General features: G+C 39.4%; 1 protein-coding gene across 5 annotated transcripts in view; it reads right to left on the reverse strand.

The window, feature by feature from the left end:
• Positions 1–10,175: 10,175 nt before the first annotated feature.
• The window catches only part of plekhb2 (pleckstrin homology domain containing, family B (evectins) member 2), a 37,118-nt gene continuing 28,153 nt past the window's right edge, over positions 10,176–19,140 (reverse strand). For all 5 annotated transcript variants that reach the window (XM_020516136.2, XM_020516144.2, XM_048604088.1 and 2 more), the window contains exon 8: positions 10,176–14,878. In XM_020516136.2, the coding sequence (XP_020371725.1) occupies positions 14,748–14,878 (131 nt within the window). In that variant the 3' untranslated portion in view covers positions 10,176–14,747. The remainder of the gene's footprint in view (positions 14,879–19,140) is intronic.

Consider the following 19,140-nt stretch of genomic DNA (forward strand, 5'->3'; position numbering starts at 1 on the left):
ATTCCATCTTGCATGGTGTACAGATGCTGAGTGTTAACATTAACCATGAGCAAACACTATTACCCAGTCTGTATGACCACAATGATGGCACTTCAAAATACTTCATTAGCTGTAAAGCCTCTTGGAGCATAGTGAGGTTGTGAAGGATGCTATATAAATGCGTGTGAATTATTTTTACCACTAAATGGTACCTAGGGCACTGGCTCAATTTCCAACTACCTCCCATTGATTTAGAACCAAGCTTTCTCATCAATGATCCTCAAACCTACACCAATAATTGCATCATCCAAATATGCGGTTGGTAGAGATAACAGCACAATAGTGAGAACAAAGGTACAGGACTTCATCAACTACAGATTTCCGCATAAGTTTTTACCACCTACAGATATGAAACTAATTCCTCACTAAGTCCAGTACCTGCCCACCATTCTCACAGGAACTACTGTAGGCTATTGTGGAGCACTTTGCCATCTGATTTTTCAGAGAGTAGCAATCCATGTCCCACTCATATCCCATCCAAACCAGGAGATGAATAAGGCCAAGCAATTAAAATCACCAAGGCTTCAGAGAATGATGGGCAGGTAGCACTAAATAGTGCTGGAAGATGGCTAGTTGTTAGGATTCCAATGGCTGCCTGCTACCACGACAAACAACAACACCTCCCCGCCACCACGAAACACACACACACACAGAGTTGGATTAGGTCAATAGTAGTCCTTGACATTCCTCTCCTTGGAATTTTTAAGCATTTTGCTGTGCTGATCTCATCCAATACAATTTCCCTCAAAAAAAAACTCCAGATACATCATCTAAGATTTTCACAGAATCATAAAATCCTTACAATGTGCAAGCTGGCCATTCAGCCCATCCAGTCTGCACCAACCCTCTGAATCGCATCCCACGCAGACCCACCTCCACTCTGTAATTCCCATGGCCAATCCACCTAACCTTCCCATCTTTTGGATTGTAGGAGGAAATCAGAGCACCCACAGGAAACTCCCAAAGACACAGAGATTGTGTAAGCTCCACCAAGACAGTTGCCCGAAGGTGGAATCAAACCCGGGTCCCTGGCGCTGTGAGGCAGCAGTGCGAGCTCACCGTGCCACCCTAATTTTATTTGTTACATTTTCTGTTGAAAGGCAACTCAACAGCACATCACCAAAAGCTCAAGTATCAAATTATATACAAATTTGTATGAGGATTGCACAGACTACTCTGTAAACTATAAAAACACCCAGGAGAACCAGAAGGACAGGATGATGTCCCAAGCCATGAAAGCAATAATTTTGTCACAGGGATTATTGTAACAGGGTGTGTATCTATGAGTATAATTTGTTTAAGATGCTAGTCAGTGAATAGCTTTTATAACACAGCAATACATACATGAAATATCCTGTGAAATATGATCTAGAAATATATACAAAGGAGCAATGAATGGCCAAACTGGTTGCAGGGTCACTGAACTTGATGGGGCCTGCTCAGAATTCTGAGGAAGGGTCACTACACCTGAAATGTTGACTCTGATTTCTCTCCACAGATGCTGCTGAGCTGTTGGCCTTTTCCAGCAATTTCTGTTTTTATTTTGTAACTACAGTTCCCAGCAAAGCACAAAAGAAGCATCACTTCATTGTGATTGGGATTGACTGGCAGCGAGGGCAATATTTCCCTGTTTTCATTGTACATTCACATCCTTTATTTCCCTCAGTAAGGGCAAGATTTGCATCACAGCCTAGCAAGTGTTATTTTTAACAAAACACAAGACTACTCCCAACAGACTGATAAGAACACTGAGATTATAAATAATAAGCAATTATTGTTATAATAATTATTAGTGTAAGTAATAATAGGCTATTTGTCCCATTGAACCTGCTGTGCCATTCAATAAGATAATGGCTGATCTGTTTATAGCCTTAACTCCACTTCCCTGTCTGGCTTATAGATCAAAGAAATTGTTTAACTCAGCTTTGAATAAATTCAATGACCCAACCTCCACTGTGCATTTCGATAAAATAAATCCAAAGAGTAAAAACCTTTGGAGAAAAGAAATTCCTCCTCATCTCTGTTTTAAAAATCTGTCTCCTAGTTCTAGATTCTCCTAGTTCTAGATTCTCCCAGTGAGGGAAAGCATACTCTCAGCACTTATCTTGTAAAGGCCCCACTGAATCTTTTACGTTTCCATAAGATCATCTCTCACTCTTCTAAACTCTAACGAATATAGAGTCAACTTTCTCAACCTTTCCTAATAAGACTAGACCCTGCATCCCAGAAATCAGCCTCATGAGTTTTCTCTGAATTGCTCCCAAAGCAGCTATGACCCTCTTTGGTTAAGGAAAGCAGAACCATACGCTGTATTCCAGGTGTGGTCTCATAAGTGCCCTAAGAGCTGTAATATATTTTCTCCATTTACATATTCCATTCCATCGTCAATAAGGACAAAATTCCAAATGCCTTTACTTCCCGTGCTTGCATGCTAACTTTTTGAGATTTGTGTACAAAGATGCCCTCTGTACTGCAGCACTCTGCAATCGGTTTTCAGTCAAATAATATTCTTCTTGGCTAGTTTTCATGCCAAAGTCGATAGCCTGAAATTTTTCTATGTCATACACCACTTGTCAATTTGCTTTGCTGGCTCATTTAATTGATCTAAATCCCTTTGAAAACTTTCTTCACAACCTCCTTTCTTACCAATCTCTGTATGATCTGTAATTATGATGTTAAGTCCCTTCATTTAAGTCATTAAAATAGACCTTAAATATTTGAAACCCCAGCCCTGATCCCAGTGGTATTTCTGCCAGTTACTGTTTGTCAATTTCAAAATGACCCATTATTCCCAAATCTGTTTCCTGTTTGTTCACCAATGCTCTGACCATGCTAACCCCAACAACATAAACTCTTAACTTGTCTAGACATTTTTTTATTCAGTTGCGGTATGAGGGTGTCGCTGGCTGGCCAGCATTTATTGCCCATCCCTAGCTGCCCTTGAACCTTCTTGGTTCTTGAACCGCTGCAGTCCATCTGCTGTGGGTTGACCCACAATGCCCTTGGGAAGGGAATTCCAATAATATTAACCTTTATGTAGTGCCTCACTGAATATCTTTTGGAAATAAGGAAAAAAAAAACCATGGACGGAACTTACAGCCTCCAGATGATTTCAATGAGAAATTCTTTTTCATTTTTATCATTTCCTATGACTTGCTCAGAAGCTTGATGACATTTAAAGGAATATTTGAATTTGGAATGTCACTGATAACCTCCAAAATATTTAATGTAAACTTTTCAAATGTTATCCAACTGTTTTGAAAGGGAAGTGCACATTGAACTGTTCCATGAACAATATTTGGAGCCCAAGGTTATTTACATTAAAAACCATTTGCATGCAAAAACAAACTAACTTGCATATTTCTGAGCATTGGGAGTAACTGATTACATATCAGACTTAACAACAATGATGAATAAGCAGGCTTGCTTGCTGTAACCATTTGTCTTCTTCACATCAACAGATTTTATAATACAACCTGCCTTTTATTACTATCATTTGCTGTTTTCTGTTACTTATTCTTTTTGAAGTAACAATTCTTTTCCATTTTTCCCTAAATTGTCAACTCTTCTGCAGAACACTTTTTAAATCAAACAAACAGCTAAGAGCGCACTCCATCATTTTGTCACAGCTTTCAGGTGCAAGTGATGCTGCAGTTCTTGAACGGCCCAGTGACATCAATAGCATCATAACTCATTCACTGTAAAGACAGCTGACTTGTCCCATCAATTTTCAGACAATATTGTTCTGCCTGAATGTTGTTCCAGTTGGCAAGTGAGATAACCTAACCAACCAGAATCACTTTTATGCCAAAAGTGATCAGTTAGAATTAGACAAAAGAAAAATCGTTTCATTTTGTCTGCTACTTGACCTGAACTGGTGTTAATTTTCAGTGATTAATACCTGAACAAAAGACAGAGAATTTTCACAGCACAGACCAGAGCATTTTGGTACCTCACACTTGAGGCAATATTGCAACTTCAGCACCAAACAATTTCATCAATGTTGCTTAATTTTGTAATGTGCACAGTATATACATTGGCTGTAGGTGTTCCAAATGCACAGCTTGTAGGTGCGACTTCAAATACACAATGATGGATTCAGTCTTTGTTTTAGGCATTACTTCATAAAATGTGTTGACTTTTCTAATTCGGCAAACTATTCCTAATTCTTTATTATAAAGGGAACTACATCAAAGGTGGCATCTAAAATGTAAATGTTATTAGAAGCAATAATTGGCCGCAGATCCTTAAACAGGATGCAGTTCTTGTGCTGTGAAAGTTCTCTGTCTTTTGTTCAGGTATTAATCACTGAAAATTAAAACCAGTTCAGGTCAAGTAGTAGACAAAATGAAACAATTTTTCTTTTGTCTAATTCTAACTGATCACTTTTGACATGAGCACTATTATCTAAAACAAGGGCAGCGGATACATGGGAACACCTCCACCTGTAATTTCCCTTCCAAACCACTCACCATCCTGATTTGGAATTATGTTATCTTTCCTTCAGTGTTGTTGGTTTAAATTCCTGGAACCCCCTTCCTAATAGCATTGTAGGTGGACTGCAACAGTTCAAGATGGCAGCTCCGCACCACCTTTTCAAGGGCAACTAAGGATGGACAATAAAATGCTGGCCCGGACAGTGACACCCATACCCCACAAGTGGATAAAAATTCCATACAATTCTACAAAAAAAAAATTGTCTCAATGTTAAAAGGCTCTTGTTTCTGAAGGTTGTGGGTTGAAGCCTTGCTTTGGAGTTATTATCAAGGCTGACATTTCAGTCCAATATTGAAGGAATACTACAACACCAGATGTATTCATTGCATAAAAAATTAGCCTGAAAGGATTAACTTGGAAGCTTTAGGATTGGCTCTGTCAAGGGATATATAAATGACTCCTTGGGAGGAGTTAATCAATTTGTTGCAGTTATTCAGTTTTACAGTCTACAATCATGTAACACAAACTTAGTTACCATTTCTTTGGAGGTAACAATTTCACTTATTTATTATTAACATAGTTAACTAGTCTTGATAGAAAAATCCCAAGTTGCATGAGCTTATGAAATTAACTTTTATTATTCAACTAACACTACTTGCTACTCAGAAATACGCCTCTTTTTTGAAGACTTATCAGTGGTTACTTCTTCACTGTTTAGTCCAAAGAAGCCCCATAGACTTAGCATTAGAAGGGTTGGTGGCAGTATATCTACCCACAGATCATCCTATTATAACTGGGTGCCAGCATTTCTTACACAATGATGCCAGCAGTGTGCACTGCATTCTAAAATTAAGAAAATGTCAACAATGCAAAGAATTCATAGCAATCTGTAAAAAAGAGAGAACATTTAAATTCTGCACAGAAAGTGAGTTACAGCCATCTGAAATGAAGAGGAGCAAATCAGCTAGCCACAGAGACAGAGACAGCAACCAGTCAGTTCAGACTGGAAAAGTTCAAGTTCAACAACAGCCAGAACCGGGGTTTGGGGAGTGGGGTGCACAGGAGTGTATGAAGACTAAAGGGAATCTCGATAAAGCAGTTCGGAGTAGATATACCTCATGATCCAGCAAAGAAGCAGGTGGCATTTGCAAGGATAAAAAAAAGATTGACTTGTATGGTGCTACTGCATACAGATTCTGAGGAAAAGGTCTAATTCAAAAGAAATTATTACAAAGTCTCATTAATTTTGTTGTACTCAACTTCATTATGCATCAGCGAACATGTCTCCGCAAAGTTTAGCATTGCCGGTTTGAAGAAATTTTGTTACTGAGATTAAGATCTATAAATTGAAAACAGAAGATTAAATTTATGATTGATGCAAATAAAAACAATGATGGTATAGCAGAAATTATTTAAAACTGCAAAAAAAGCACAAGATGCTACTTAGAGGAGCAAAAAGGCATTTGGGGAAAGCAAGAGAAATGCCATAAATTCTTCGTCTTGCTGAATAAGGTGCAAACCTTGTGAAGGAAAAAGGTATAAAAGTGCAAAGCCATCAGCTCAAATTTTTAAATGAAAAGTTAAAGTTTAATTTACCAAAAGATTGAAAAGATTTACAACACCTGAAATACTTTAAATTAATTTCAAAGTGTATCGAACAAATATCTACAAAGAAATTTAAAGAAAAGCTTTTACAGTTGAAAGCAGAAAACACCTCAAAGAAAGAAGCCTTATAACTGTACAAAACAACCAATTACAATTTGAAATTTTAAGAAAATTATTTATTATTTCAAAGAACTTCTTGAGTTTCTTGAAGTAGAAAATTCTCCAACAAGCTTTGTAATAATCAAGTTGGAATTACAATTCAGGCTTAAAGAAGAAAAGCTGAAGATACAACCAAAATAAATAATTTTAAAATTTCAGAGTTTAAAAGTCAAGCAATTTAATTTAAACAAAGAAGTGTGATTACATGTCCAAATTGATCAAGGTTATAGATTCAAACAGAATTAAATTGGTCAGCATAGAAGAGACAACTCACGAGCGTTTGATATGAATGAAAACTACAAAGTCTGTCTGAACATTTTAAACTTCCATTTCAAAATGTGATGTTTTTAAAAGATAAACGTTTTAAAAAGTTACCCCTGTATTTCAAAGCTCGACATTAATTTATGGAAAGGCACAGAATAGACACAGAAGTTAATGGACAGTCCCACCATGATCAGCCCTTGCTGGCTCTCAATTGTCTGATTCAGTTTAGCTGCGATATTGCCACTCAGCCATACTTGCTCACAAATAAAAAACTTTGTCAACTGCATCAGAAAATGAAGCAAAGGGAAGAAAAATGCCATTTTGTTAGGAGAATCACATTGTTGTCAGTTTAGTCCTGGACAGTGCAGTGAAGCACAACCTTGTCCCTAAATGTATCTTCAATCAGGTTAGGAAGGCTACGAGCAAGCTGTTAAAAGCAACGCTTACTGACAGCTTGATATGAACATAGAGCGTCGAAGAAATGTAAGGAACAATCAATCATTCCTAACTCTAGAGCATTGTCCAACCAAAATGGAAACATTTAAATCTTGGGTTATTTATTCTGTTCTAGAAAGACAACTAATGTTCTCAAAAGATTGTTAGAATTAAATTTCAATTAAATAAATTTTGAGGACAAAAAATTCGAAGTATTTTATGCTTAGCACAATTTTCTCCCCTAAAGAAATGCCTGGACATTAAAATTCATCAGATTACACACCAAAACTCTTTTTGGGAAATTTAATAGTTCCATGTTTTTCTGGTGGGGGAGTTTCACATAGTGCACCACAGCTCCAATCATTGAATGATCATACGACTGCAGTAACAGCACAGAAGGAAGGAAACGGTACTCACCTATTTTCTACGATACAAGAAATGTTTGATTCACGCTTGGACTCAATTGACTCAGATTTACATCCTGATGAGGCATATTAAATGTATACAAGGCTTCAGATTGTTTAAACAGCCACAACTTATTTAGCTCATCTCTCCCTTTCTCTGCATTGCTGTTCCAACAAAATCACACCAAGGGAAAATATTTTGAGCTGAATCTGCCATTCCTTCATTAGGCCAAACCCTGTGTTATCAGTGAAATGCCACATAATAACCATTGGTTACTGCACACCAAGAAACATGGATCCAACCCAGAACAATAAGATCTGAAGGTGTGAGTGACATCAGAGACAGCAATTAATAATTTGACCTCAGGACCTTACAGATCATTTCAAATATTGCCACTCCTTCCCCAGAAGTATTGAAGTGCCCAGTTTTATCTTGTAAGATAGAAATTGGGCAAGAATCTTATCAAAGGCTCAGATGTTTAATAAGGGAGACAGCTGAGCAATGCAAGAAATCTTATTTCAGTTCTCCAATTTGTGCTCCGCCAAGGGCATGGGGAAACTGGAGAGGGTCACCGCCCCTGCCTTAAATGTGAGGGAATAATTAAGTAAAAACTCAGATGCTAGGGTCAACTTTTGTCACTGCGAAGGCTTGTCTCATTCAAACCAATGTAGCACTGGCAATGAGAGTGGCCTGCTTGACTGAACAGAATTTTTTTTTTAAATTACGCACTCATGGAATGTGGACATCTCTGGGCAGGGCCAGCATTTATTACCCATCTGAAGTTACCCACATGAAGGTCTTGGTGAGTGCCATCTAGAACTGCTGCAATTCTTCTTGGGTGTCAACTTACCATGCCCCTCGGGAGGGAGTTCCAGGATTTTGACCCACTGACACAGAAAGAACAGCAACACATTTCCAAGTCAGGAACGGTAATAGCTTGGAAGGGAACTTGCTGGGTAGTGAAGGAATTTTAAATGGCTGTGGATTTTCTGCAGTGCAGCTTGTCGATGGTACACAGCGCTACTGAGCTTTAAGGGAGAGTGAAGGGAGTTAATGTTTCAAAATGTGGTGCCAGTCAAGTGGCTGCTTTTTTCTGGTTGGGATCAAGCTTCTTGAGCATGCTTGGAGCTACACCCATCCAGGCAAGTGGAGAATATTCCATCACACTTCTAACCTGTGCCTTGTAAATGGTGGGCAAGCTCTGGGGAGTCATAATGTGAGTTAGTACAAGATTCATAGCCTCTGGTCTGCTTTTGTAGCCAGAGTATTTATTTAGCAAGTCTGGTCAATAGTAAGCCCCAGCATGTTGACAGTGGGGGAATTCAGCAATAATAATAATAATATTAAATGTCAAGGGGAAGATGGTGAGTTGGGGGGTGGGAGGGTGGTGTAAATGGTTACATTCTCTTTTGTTGGAGACGGTCACTGTCTGGTAGCCATTTGGCAGAGATCTGGTTGCATTTGAACATGGTCGACTTCAGTACCTGGAGGAGTCACTCATGGCAGTTAACATTGTGCAATTATTGGCAAACATCCTCACTTCTGAACGAGAGAAAGTCATAGATGAAGCAGCTGAAAATGGTTGGGCCTAGGGTACTTCCCTGACAAACAGATGTCCTGGAGATGAGATGACTGATCTGCAACAGCCACAGTCATCTTCCTATGTACCAGGAAGGACTCCAAGCAGCAAATTATCAAGCCTACTTCCCTCTCCTCACTACTCGCCATGCTGCCGACTCTAGTTTTGCTGGGCCTCCTTCTTGCCACACTCAGTCAAATGCAGTCTTGTTGTCAAGGGCAGTCAGCAATGGGTTTTAACAGATTTTGTCTGACATGAAAATTTCCAGCATTTTCTGCTTGTATTTTAAATTTCCAACATTTACAGTTCATGTATTTATATTGATTCCACCTTTGTGCTGGGAATAGTTCGTTTATACTCTCTGCTCGGTAATCTTGGTTTACTACCTAATCCTTAGTCTGACAACGTAGTTTCGATTCACTTGCTGGAAATAAGGAAAACACAAGATAATCTGATGAACATTCTGGTAAATCCAAGTATTATAGCAAGGGATCTTTACTCCCCACCTTTGATTGTGCAGTCACTTACCTAGGTTTCAAGATAAACGAAAGCATGGATTCTGCAAGAGGCTTCTGGGGACAGTTAGTGACTTTGCACATATGCCTAATGGGTCATAGTCCAGCAATTGACTCCCCAATAATCCAACTCTGCCAACTTGCAGCAAGGCTCAGGTGATGAATAAGTGAGGCTTATTGGTTATTACTGCTGCCTCACAGCCCCAGGGGACCAGGTTCAATTCCACCCTCGGGTGACCATCTGTGTGAAATTTGCACATTCTCCTGGCACCTGCATAGGTTTCCTCCCAAAGATGTGCAGGTTAGGTGCACTGGCCATGCTAAATAGCCCACAGTGCCAAGGGATGTGCAGGCTTAGGTGGGTAAGCCATGGAAATGCAGGGTTACAGGGATAGGAAAGGGGGTTCTCGGTGGGCTGCTTTTCAGACGATCGATGTAGACTCGATGGGCCAAATGGCCTGCTTCCACACTGTAGGGATTCTATGATCATTTGAACAACATGCTGGGTTCTACAGTGCATTCAGCAACATTCTAATCCTTTTGAGAGGGGGAATGGGGAAGAGAAAACAACAAACAAAAAAAAGCCACTGCTGGGTAAGAAGCACTACAACCCTATCTTCACATAGATTTGTGGATACTTGTCCAACACTTCAGCACAGAAGTGCCACCCAACCTCTAATTCTGACCATCTGGTGAAACTGTACATCCTGGTTTTTAAATGAGACACCGGACAGCTGTACAATTAAATCAGTTTATTTAAATACACAATTTCATTCCACAGAAACAAAATTTTAGGGTATAATCAGCAATATTGATCACAGAAATACAACCTACCCAATTGCTATTGACAGAATATTTCTAGAAGCATTTTTGCGCTGATCATTAATCATAGTAATTAAAAAGTATTAAAAGGTAACATCTGCACGCACACACATTGCACAAATTTCACAGCAGAGGATGCATCTCCAACCATTAGTACAAAAAACACGAGAGAGCTGGATCCAGAGAGAGGACATCACAGAAAATTTAAAAAATGTAGACGACTGCAGTGAGCATTCAAGAGGGATACGAAATATTCATGCCTGCCAAATCCACACACTTCTTTTCAACCACTGAATCGTACTCGGTGTTACTTCATTATATCACTTTCATATTCAAAACAAGAATCCACATCAACTTTCAGCACTTGCCTCACCTTCCCACTGCATTCTCTTCTGCTTACGTTCTCTGGTCTACCCTACATGTTCAAGTCAACAATTTGGTGCTTACAACTCAATGCTTCAGCCATTTTTCTTTCACCCTCAAGGTCTGTCCTTTCTGTGCTGAGATTTTATTTTTAAATGGGTAAAAAGCTGCTCCGATTGGTCAGTGTCATTAGACTGCTGAATAAGACAAAGCACACTAGATAATTCAGTTATTCCAATAGTTAAAATTTAGGGTGACATATAAACAGAATTTATGATTAATCAGGAAATCACAAAGAAAAAAAAACCCTAAGCAGCCTCTTCTAATTAACAAAAAAGCTGACTGGAAGACGAACATCAGACTGTGGGCACTATATGGACTCTTCGCACACCCTTTCACCCAAAAAAAACACTGCTTCTACTCAACTGCTCGTTTCTTGTGGACTAAAAAAAATACCATTAACCTACCTTCCATGCTCCCCAGTTATTATGCATCCAAAAAAAATAAGCTTTCCTGTTTGAGAGGATCAAATACAAAATGAAGCCCAAGGAAGACAGGCAAGCAGAATTTAGTGAAAAAAAAAACAATGCAAAGGAGATGGACATTGTCCATTCCTCATTGAAGGCATCAGCATATAGCACAAGGTAAGCTCAAGATCCAACAGGTGATAAACCCAATAAGCAGAGACATCCTACATAGCCCTATACAGGCTGAAGGGTGCAACACCATGGATTCCCTTCAAGACTGCAACTCGTTCACACCAATCAGGGAATTCTCCACCATTCAACAGCCTAATGGCGTGAGGCACTTGGGAGTGTTACATATTTGCCTCGAAATTAATTTTGGGATAAGCTAAGGAATTGTTTCGCTTCAGTGATAAAAAGGCATACAGTGTTAAGAAAACAAATGGAAGTCATTCAACATTACTCTGTATCGAGGGAAAAGTGCATTTAAGCTGTGTTGTTTCAGCCTGCAAGGTCACCTCCCTAGATCTTCCCCAAACACACTAGACCAACCAACACTATGGGCAGCCCAATTCAAAACTCCTTGAGCAATTGGCACCAATTTCTCCCTGCTTCCTACGTGAAGGGGAAAAAGATTGGATCAATACACTTAACTTTCACTCCACAGCTTCCGATGACAAACAACAACCTGGGGGACAGCGTGTGCGTGTGGCTGGGATGCTCTCTCAGGCAGATGAACTACAAAAGCAGTGTGTTTGAAAGGTACAATTCAAACTTCGGTTGGTCTACTAACGAGTTGACATTTCCCGGCTAGTATGGATAAACGATTCATTGTAACATCTTGCACTAAAGAAAAACGGATTTCAAAGTTTTAAGAAAAAGGGACACCAGATTAGCCAGAAGCAGTTTAAAGTTCAGACAAAACCTAGAACAAGAGTTGAAATCCAAGCAATTTTTTTGTTTAGTATTTTGCTGAAGTGCTTTGCCCACAGTCAATTTCCTTCCATTTTTAACAACACTCTGCTAACTTCTGCTCAAGCATCTGATTACCCCAAAGAGGCAGCACTGTGCACAGCAGGATACAGGTTACTAAATTATTCATTGGAACAGGGGTGAGAAGGGGAATACTAGCTTTGCAGAGCTCGTGTGAAGACTATTATGTAGGATTCTTTAAAAACCATCTCAAACTACATGGGATTAAGCTCAAGGCTTAGAAACTGGAAGTTACAGGCTCCATCACAAGTAATAAAGTGCAAGTTTTTCCATCAACAATGGACTGTTCTGAGCACGTATATCCAATAGTTGAAACAGGTAAAGCAATTCAACAGTTCCTTTCAGAATCTTGTACCCAGCCACAATTATGAAATGAATGCCTCCCCATTCAGATTTAGTCTTCACTAAATTCACAGGTTGGTTCTATCTGGATCTCACATCTTTCAATACCAATGTCAACACCATTGATTTCCACTATGTTGCTTCTGACTTTACTGTCTCTTTACCTTCAAGGCCGAGTTAAATACAAATCATAAAGTCAGGTTCAAGTCAAAGACAAAAAGTACGCACGTTTGATGATAGTGGTTTGGCCAGAATATTGGAAGAGGATTGGATAGACAAAGAGAGAGACATCAGTATATATATATATATATATGAAGAATTCATATACACAGCATCAAATTAAACATAGGGAGTACAAAATAGGAAGTTGAAAAATTAGACAAATATAATTTCAGACTTCAAAAAGGTTGTACCACCTTTGTAGTCTGAAACAATTAAAACAATAGGTAAACGGACAACTACAAAAGTTTCAGTTTGACAGATGGAAACTGCAGAACTGGGAAGCAAGGAAAGAGATTAATTGAGAGTTCATTTATCCAATGGCTCATGAAATGGCTCTATTCAAACAAGTGAAGCATAACGCAGTTAAACTGGCAAATGGTAGCTGAAATTTAGTTTCAGTAGATATAAATTATATTGATTTAAAATGTTGTGCATTTTAAGCATCCAGAAATGGATGAAAACCAACAGATGTCGGGGGCAGGTTTTTTGAAGTCACTTTCTATGTTGAGGCAATGGACTGAACTAAATGTAAAGCCAATTAAACACTGGGATGGAGAGTGTGAACAAGACACAAGTGATAGAGGCCTGATGATGTTCTTGTCAGACATTGGCTTCAGATTTGGTGATAATGGCACAAGAGAAAACCAGCATGCACCAGAAAAAGAGTATAAGAAGAATCAGCAAGAATGATCCAGTGTATAAAAGTATGAGGAAGGATTTAGAAAGTATGAACTCCATACTTTGCCAGGAGTTGGTTCATCTCAATTCTCAAATTTATAACAGAACAGGTTGTGTAAGCACAACATTTCTAACTAAGCCAGGAAAATGAAGCCAGAGGACACAAGACAGGACTAAAATTGTCAGACACAGGATCCTTGAACAGAAAAGACTAGTCAACAAGTCAGGAGCAATCAATATTTGTGCAGAGAACACTCTCCTTTCTGTTTTTGCATCCTCAACTGTGGTTGGGTAAGAGTACAAATCATTAATCTGTATTTGTGAAAAGAAAGTGTAAGCAGATGACATCTTTATTTATTGAGAAATGCTTGGCTTCGACGGACGCATAAACGTTCAGGACATTCAATCAGGTACTAAAGGAAGAGTGTTCGGGAATAGTAGAGATGGCTCTCATCAAACTGGCTGTTCTTTCCTCACTCTTGGCTTTTCTCGGGTAAAACAGCTTGTTACTTCAGGATAGGAAGCAGCATTAAATAAGCATGTGCACAATTTGCATATTTTACCTCTTACATTTGTTGTACTTTGGCCGATCAAATGTATATACAGTTGGAGTGCAATTTATTGGTCTTTACCCCATTGTTAGCAACTAACGAAGAACATCTAAATTTGGTGACCAGAGTAATTTTTCCAACATAGGGATCAACCTTACCCAAAAGTGACTGTTAGAGACAAAAACCCAATGACATTGGAAATCCAAGCTGCAACCGTGACCGTAACTTCTCAATACAGTAGCAGAGTACCCTTGTTCACTGGTTGCTAAACAGATTGATAATATAGCTTGAAATTACATTTTCCCACCAAGCATCAAATGTTTTGCATGTCACACCTGGAAGTGATATAGGCATGGGCTAACTCATTCACTTGATACAGCTCAATTTGTGCTACAATTCAATCCACGTGTCAAAAGAGCAGGAGGTGATATCCAAAAAAAAAAAAAACCTCTCATCTCAATATCCTAGACTGAACACAAAAATCAGGCCTCAGAAGGGAGTTCCAACCCATGACAGCAGTGTGCCAACTCCACTCCAACTCTCTCATCTCACATTCACGTTCAAAACAATTTTTGAAGTTAAAAAATTAGAATTTAAGAAACGCATGATACTTTTAGTCATGGCTTTCTTGAAATAAGTTAATTTTAATCTTGCTATATATAGATATAAATAGACTACTTAATTTTGCTCAGATAGGTCACTCAAGATTTCAGAATTTGTTTTAATAAGATTAAAGTGTCATGTAGTAACAGAGCAATTATATGAGTGCAGTAGATGTTATGGACTTGAGAGGTAAGGTGGAAACTGCATGGGGAGACTCTACCAGGAAAGTGAAGGCAATGTAAACAGCAAATGAGCTCAGCTCCCCAGAGTTCTAGAAGGCCCAGAATAGTGAGCCCAATGCCATGCCAGTGGCAGCACCTGCCACCATGCCCAGCGCAAGGTCACCATCATCGCGCCGCCGGTCTTGAATAATCACATGATTGGTCGGTGGTGGGTAAGGACCTGAGAAGGAAAGGAACACGAAACTAATTAAATCAATTAACGTACATGTAACACAATAAAGTGTCCCATGATGCCACATCAGAATGGGATCACAAAACATTTGACACTGAAGCGCACAGATATTCTGACGAGTGTTATTCCTCATTAGGGTTACAAGCTCTGCTATTCCCAGAGTCATTACAAAAAGGCAAAGATTTTACCAAGGTAAGCAAAATTTCCCAATTGACCTTGCCTTTAGACCCAGGTTGACAGAAAGCACAAACTAGTTTTCCAGACTTAACAAGGATTTTTATTTATTTATTACAAATAAATAGATTCAAGCTAAAGCGAAAAATTATGAACCATCGACATAACTCTACTCATTAAAACCCCCACTATAGACAATCAAACAAAAACCATGGGTGTCAGCAGCAGAGAAAGACTGGGACAGTAGTGTAACGGTCTGGACAATAGGGTTCACTAAGATGGTCCTTTTTGCTTGTCAGGGAGCCAGTTGTTGGCAGACAGAATGCCTCTGTCATTGACAATGGGTCAGACCAATCAGCTACTCGCTGCCAATCAAATCTCCCTTTGTACACACACCAGTTCCACTTTGTCTGTAGTATCCCCTCTTGCTGCTTGAACAGATGCAGTGTAAACCACACTGAAACCTGCTTTAAAAAAGGTGCAGTAATCCTTTCCATCATCCTTGGGTTTTTAAAATTGCCCTTTTTCCATTTCAGTCCACTATCAAAATAAACAGAAAAATAAAAGAAAGTACAATATTTACAACAGATCATTGATCTGAAACATTAACCCACTTTCTCATTAAGATGCAACTTGAACTTGTTGAGTAGCTCTAAGTTTTCCTGCTTTTGTTTCAGAAGGCATTAGGACAAGTGGCCAAAAGGTTAGACAATGTAGTTGACTTTTAAACACATGTTAGAGAGACAGGAGTGGGGGTGAGGTTGGGGGCACAGGGAGGGAAAGAGGGCGAGAAGAGGGCCAGAGCTAGAGCGGGGGAAGGAAGGGGGAAGGGGGAGGGGCAGTGACTGAAAGGGGTTCAGGGAGCGAATTCCAGGTTGAATACAAGTTTTGTAGTTGGCTCAATTACAGTCTCAACATTAGATTGCTTACCAACTCACTTTCCAATTTTAAATGAAATTTTCTTCTTCAAAAAAAAAATTATTTCCACCTATGTGTTTCCAGCAAATTAAAGTTGAAAATCAAAGAGGGGTGAACAGGATGGGCAAAGAGGAAGCAGGAGGACAAAACAGGAAAAGTAAAGTAGAGAAAGAGACAGCGCCACCAGGCTAACACTTCAGTGATAAATACCAGAAAAAAGTGGGAGTTCAAGTTAAATGTGATTATATATTGAACTGTATTTGCTACGACAATGCTCCACACACTTGTTAAAATACAAATACCATCAATTGGCCACTTCTTGTCGGACTTATGTTGCAGATGCTATCATGGTGACATCAATTTTATTGGTTGACAAACCAATAGCTGAATACATTGGTACTATTTGTCCCAGTCAGAACAATGAAGGGTTCATCCCACCGGTGGTGTAAATAACTAGCAATGATTTAGTGTGTATACTGTGCACTGTCATACAGCATTCAATCCACGGTGCTGCAGATATCAGAGACCAATTTTTAATCCAGAAAAGTTGCTGCAGTTTCGGTCATAAATACCACTGTTGTCTGCTTAGGGCTCCTGAAGACTTTTTAAACAGACTGCATATTAACTTTGATCCAAGACCTGCTGTTACTCCCGTTCACCTTCAAACAAAAAAAATCCAAGAGAATGGAATTGACATCACTGTTATAGATGAGACCAAACCCCCTCAAAATATTCAAAAGACAGGGTCTAGACTAAGATTTTCTTATTTTAGAAGATACATGTTAGGTGTTGCATTCCAGATGCAATTTGATTGGTCAAACCACATTCATCCACACAGTTACACTACAAGGAGGGACGGAGGGAAACTTAACGCTATTGGAAAATTTAAAATAATAGATACAGTATAGTAAAATATAGTTACAATAGAGTAAAATTCCATAAAAACACCTTTAGCAAAAGGCAAATTCAGAAAACAGATAATCTCACATGCAACTCCAGTAGCAAGAAGAGAACACCCAGCTTTTGGCTGTAACCAAGAGAGACCGCTTCAAGACGCCAACAACTGCTGAAAGTTAAAACTACAAATCCTGGTTCTGTGGGAGCATTGCCACACCCATTCAGGCTGCTTCTACTGTTCCAATTTAAAAGAAAAATCCAAGGCCTCATAAGCTGTTTAGTGGATCTGTAGACTGCTTTGCACTCTGCCTTAAAACGGCTTCAAAAAAAGAGAAAATATACTTCTTAAAGCCACAGTAATATCACAGTGAGTTATGAAATATGTTGCAACATCATCCAAAATGTGGTAACCAGCATGAGATAAGGCTCAGTGTTGCTGCTATAATTCTATAGGAAGGTTAAAAGATGGATGAAAAGGAGATAAATAAACTATGACCATTCTATATATAAATAATTGACACTAAGTTTGCCTATGTAGATTTCCAACTAGCTACTATGCAAGCAGCCAAATTAAAACAAAAACTGTACAGCAAAAACATTCGACTCTCCTGCCACGTCCCCATCTCTCCGTGGTCTTCTCTTTCCTGTCACAAGTTCACAAAATGATTTATTTTGTCACTACAATTCATGGACTCAATGTTGTGAAAACTGAGAGTTCCACGTTTCGTTTCAACCCTGTTCCATCGTAGGAGCTGCTATGTTATACTCCTAGTTAGATACCATGTCAATCATTCTAGAAGGTGCGTGCATGCAAGAGTGAGAGAGGATGACTTAGGATTGCCTGTGTACAGTTTATAGATGGTCACTCAATATCAAATACCACCACCTCCACACACAACGTTCACTTGCCAGAATAGTTGATAATAATATGATGTGACAGGCGTGACTGGAAAGATTCAGTAGTGGGAACAGACAAACAAACATTCACTCAATTAGAATCACAGAATCCTTACAGTGTGGAAACAGGCCCTTCGGCCCAACAAGTCCACATCGATCCTCACAGCATCCCACCCAGACCTATCCCCCGAATCTACACAACCTTGAACACCACAGGCAATTTAACATGGCCAATCCACCTGGCCAGCACATCTTTGGACTGTGGGAGGAAACCGGAGCACCCGGACGAAACCCACGCAGATACGGGGAGAATGTGCAAACTCCACACAGACAGTCACCTGTCAGTGGATTTGAGAAGTTTCGCAAAATAACTAGGTGGGAAATCAGAAAACAATGACTTTACACAGCCAGTTATCTGTAGTAACATTTGAAAAAGGGAATTGGATCAATACTTTAAAGAGGGGGGGAAAAAATTGCAAGGCATTGGGAAAAGAGCAGAGGACTGGTGCAAATTGGGTTTCTCTTTCAATGAGTCAGTGCAGGGTCAATGAGCCAAAAGGCCTCTTTCTGCACTGCAAAATTCTGTGACTCAAACAGGTGATGAAAAACACCTCTTTCACAGTAGCACTAATAGGCACGTCAGAAAACCATCCTGATTGGAACTAAAGACATTGGTTAACACAGGTAATCCCAGGAGGCGGCATAAATAAAAGAGATAAACATGGGAGATTAATGCAGGAATGGATTGGAGCAGCGTAATACTAAGGACCAGATGCCATGCTCCTAATAATAGAGGTTCTCCATAGCCATTCCATATTGGCAGTTTACACAGCTCATTTGTCAATGCAAAAATCAATCTAGTCCAAGAGGGAAAGACACAGGCAAGTACATGGCCCGCACGCATGTGTTCACAAAATTACGAACTCAACACAAAATGGATTTACTTGGTGACTTAATAATTAAGATCAAACCCAAAAGCTGGACAGCCTAAAAATCCTGCAAATAGCAGATCAGAATAGATTCATTTACCAAAGTGTATTTGAAGAAAAAAAAAAAGGTGGGATCTACAGAAACATGGATGGAATTGAGGGTTTCCCAGCTGATCTATGATCTTATTATTCAGCTTAGACAAGGAATTAGACTAGAATACAACAGCATGCTTGTTTTCTAGTTAAGAACTGATCCCAGGAACCATGTTTAGAGATAGTAGGAACTGCAGATGCTGGAGAATCCGAGACAACAAGGTGCAGAGCTGGATGAACACAGCAGGCCAAGCAGCATCATAGGAGCAGAAAGGCTGACGTTTCGGGCCTAGACCCTTCATCATTTTCTGATGAAGGGTCTAGGCCCAAAACGTCAGCCTT

This window comes from Rhincodon typus, chromosome 13, assembly GCF_021869965.1.
Source record: "Rhincodon typus isolate 14 chromosome 13, sRhiTyp1.1, whole genome shotgun sequence".
Classification (NCBI taxonomy): domain Eukaryota; kingdom Metazoa; phylum Chordata; class Chondrichthyes; order Orectolobiformes; family Rhincodontidae; genus Rhincodon; species Rhincodon typus.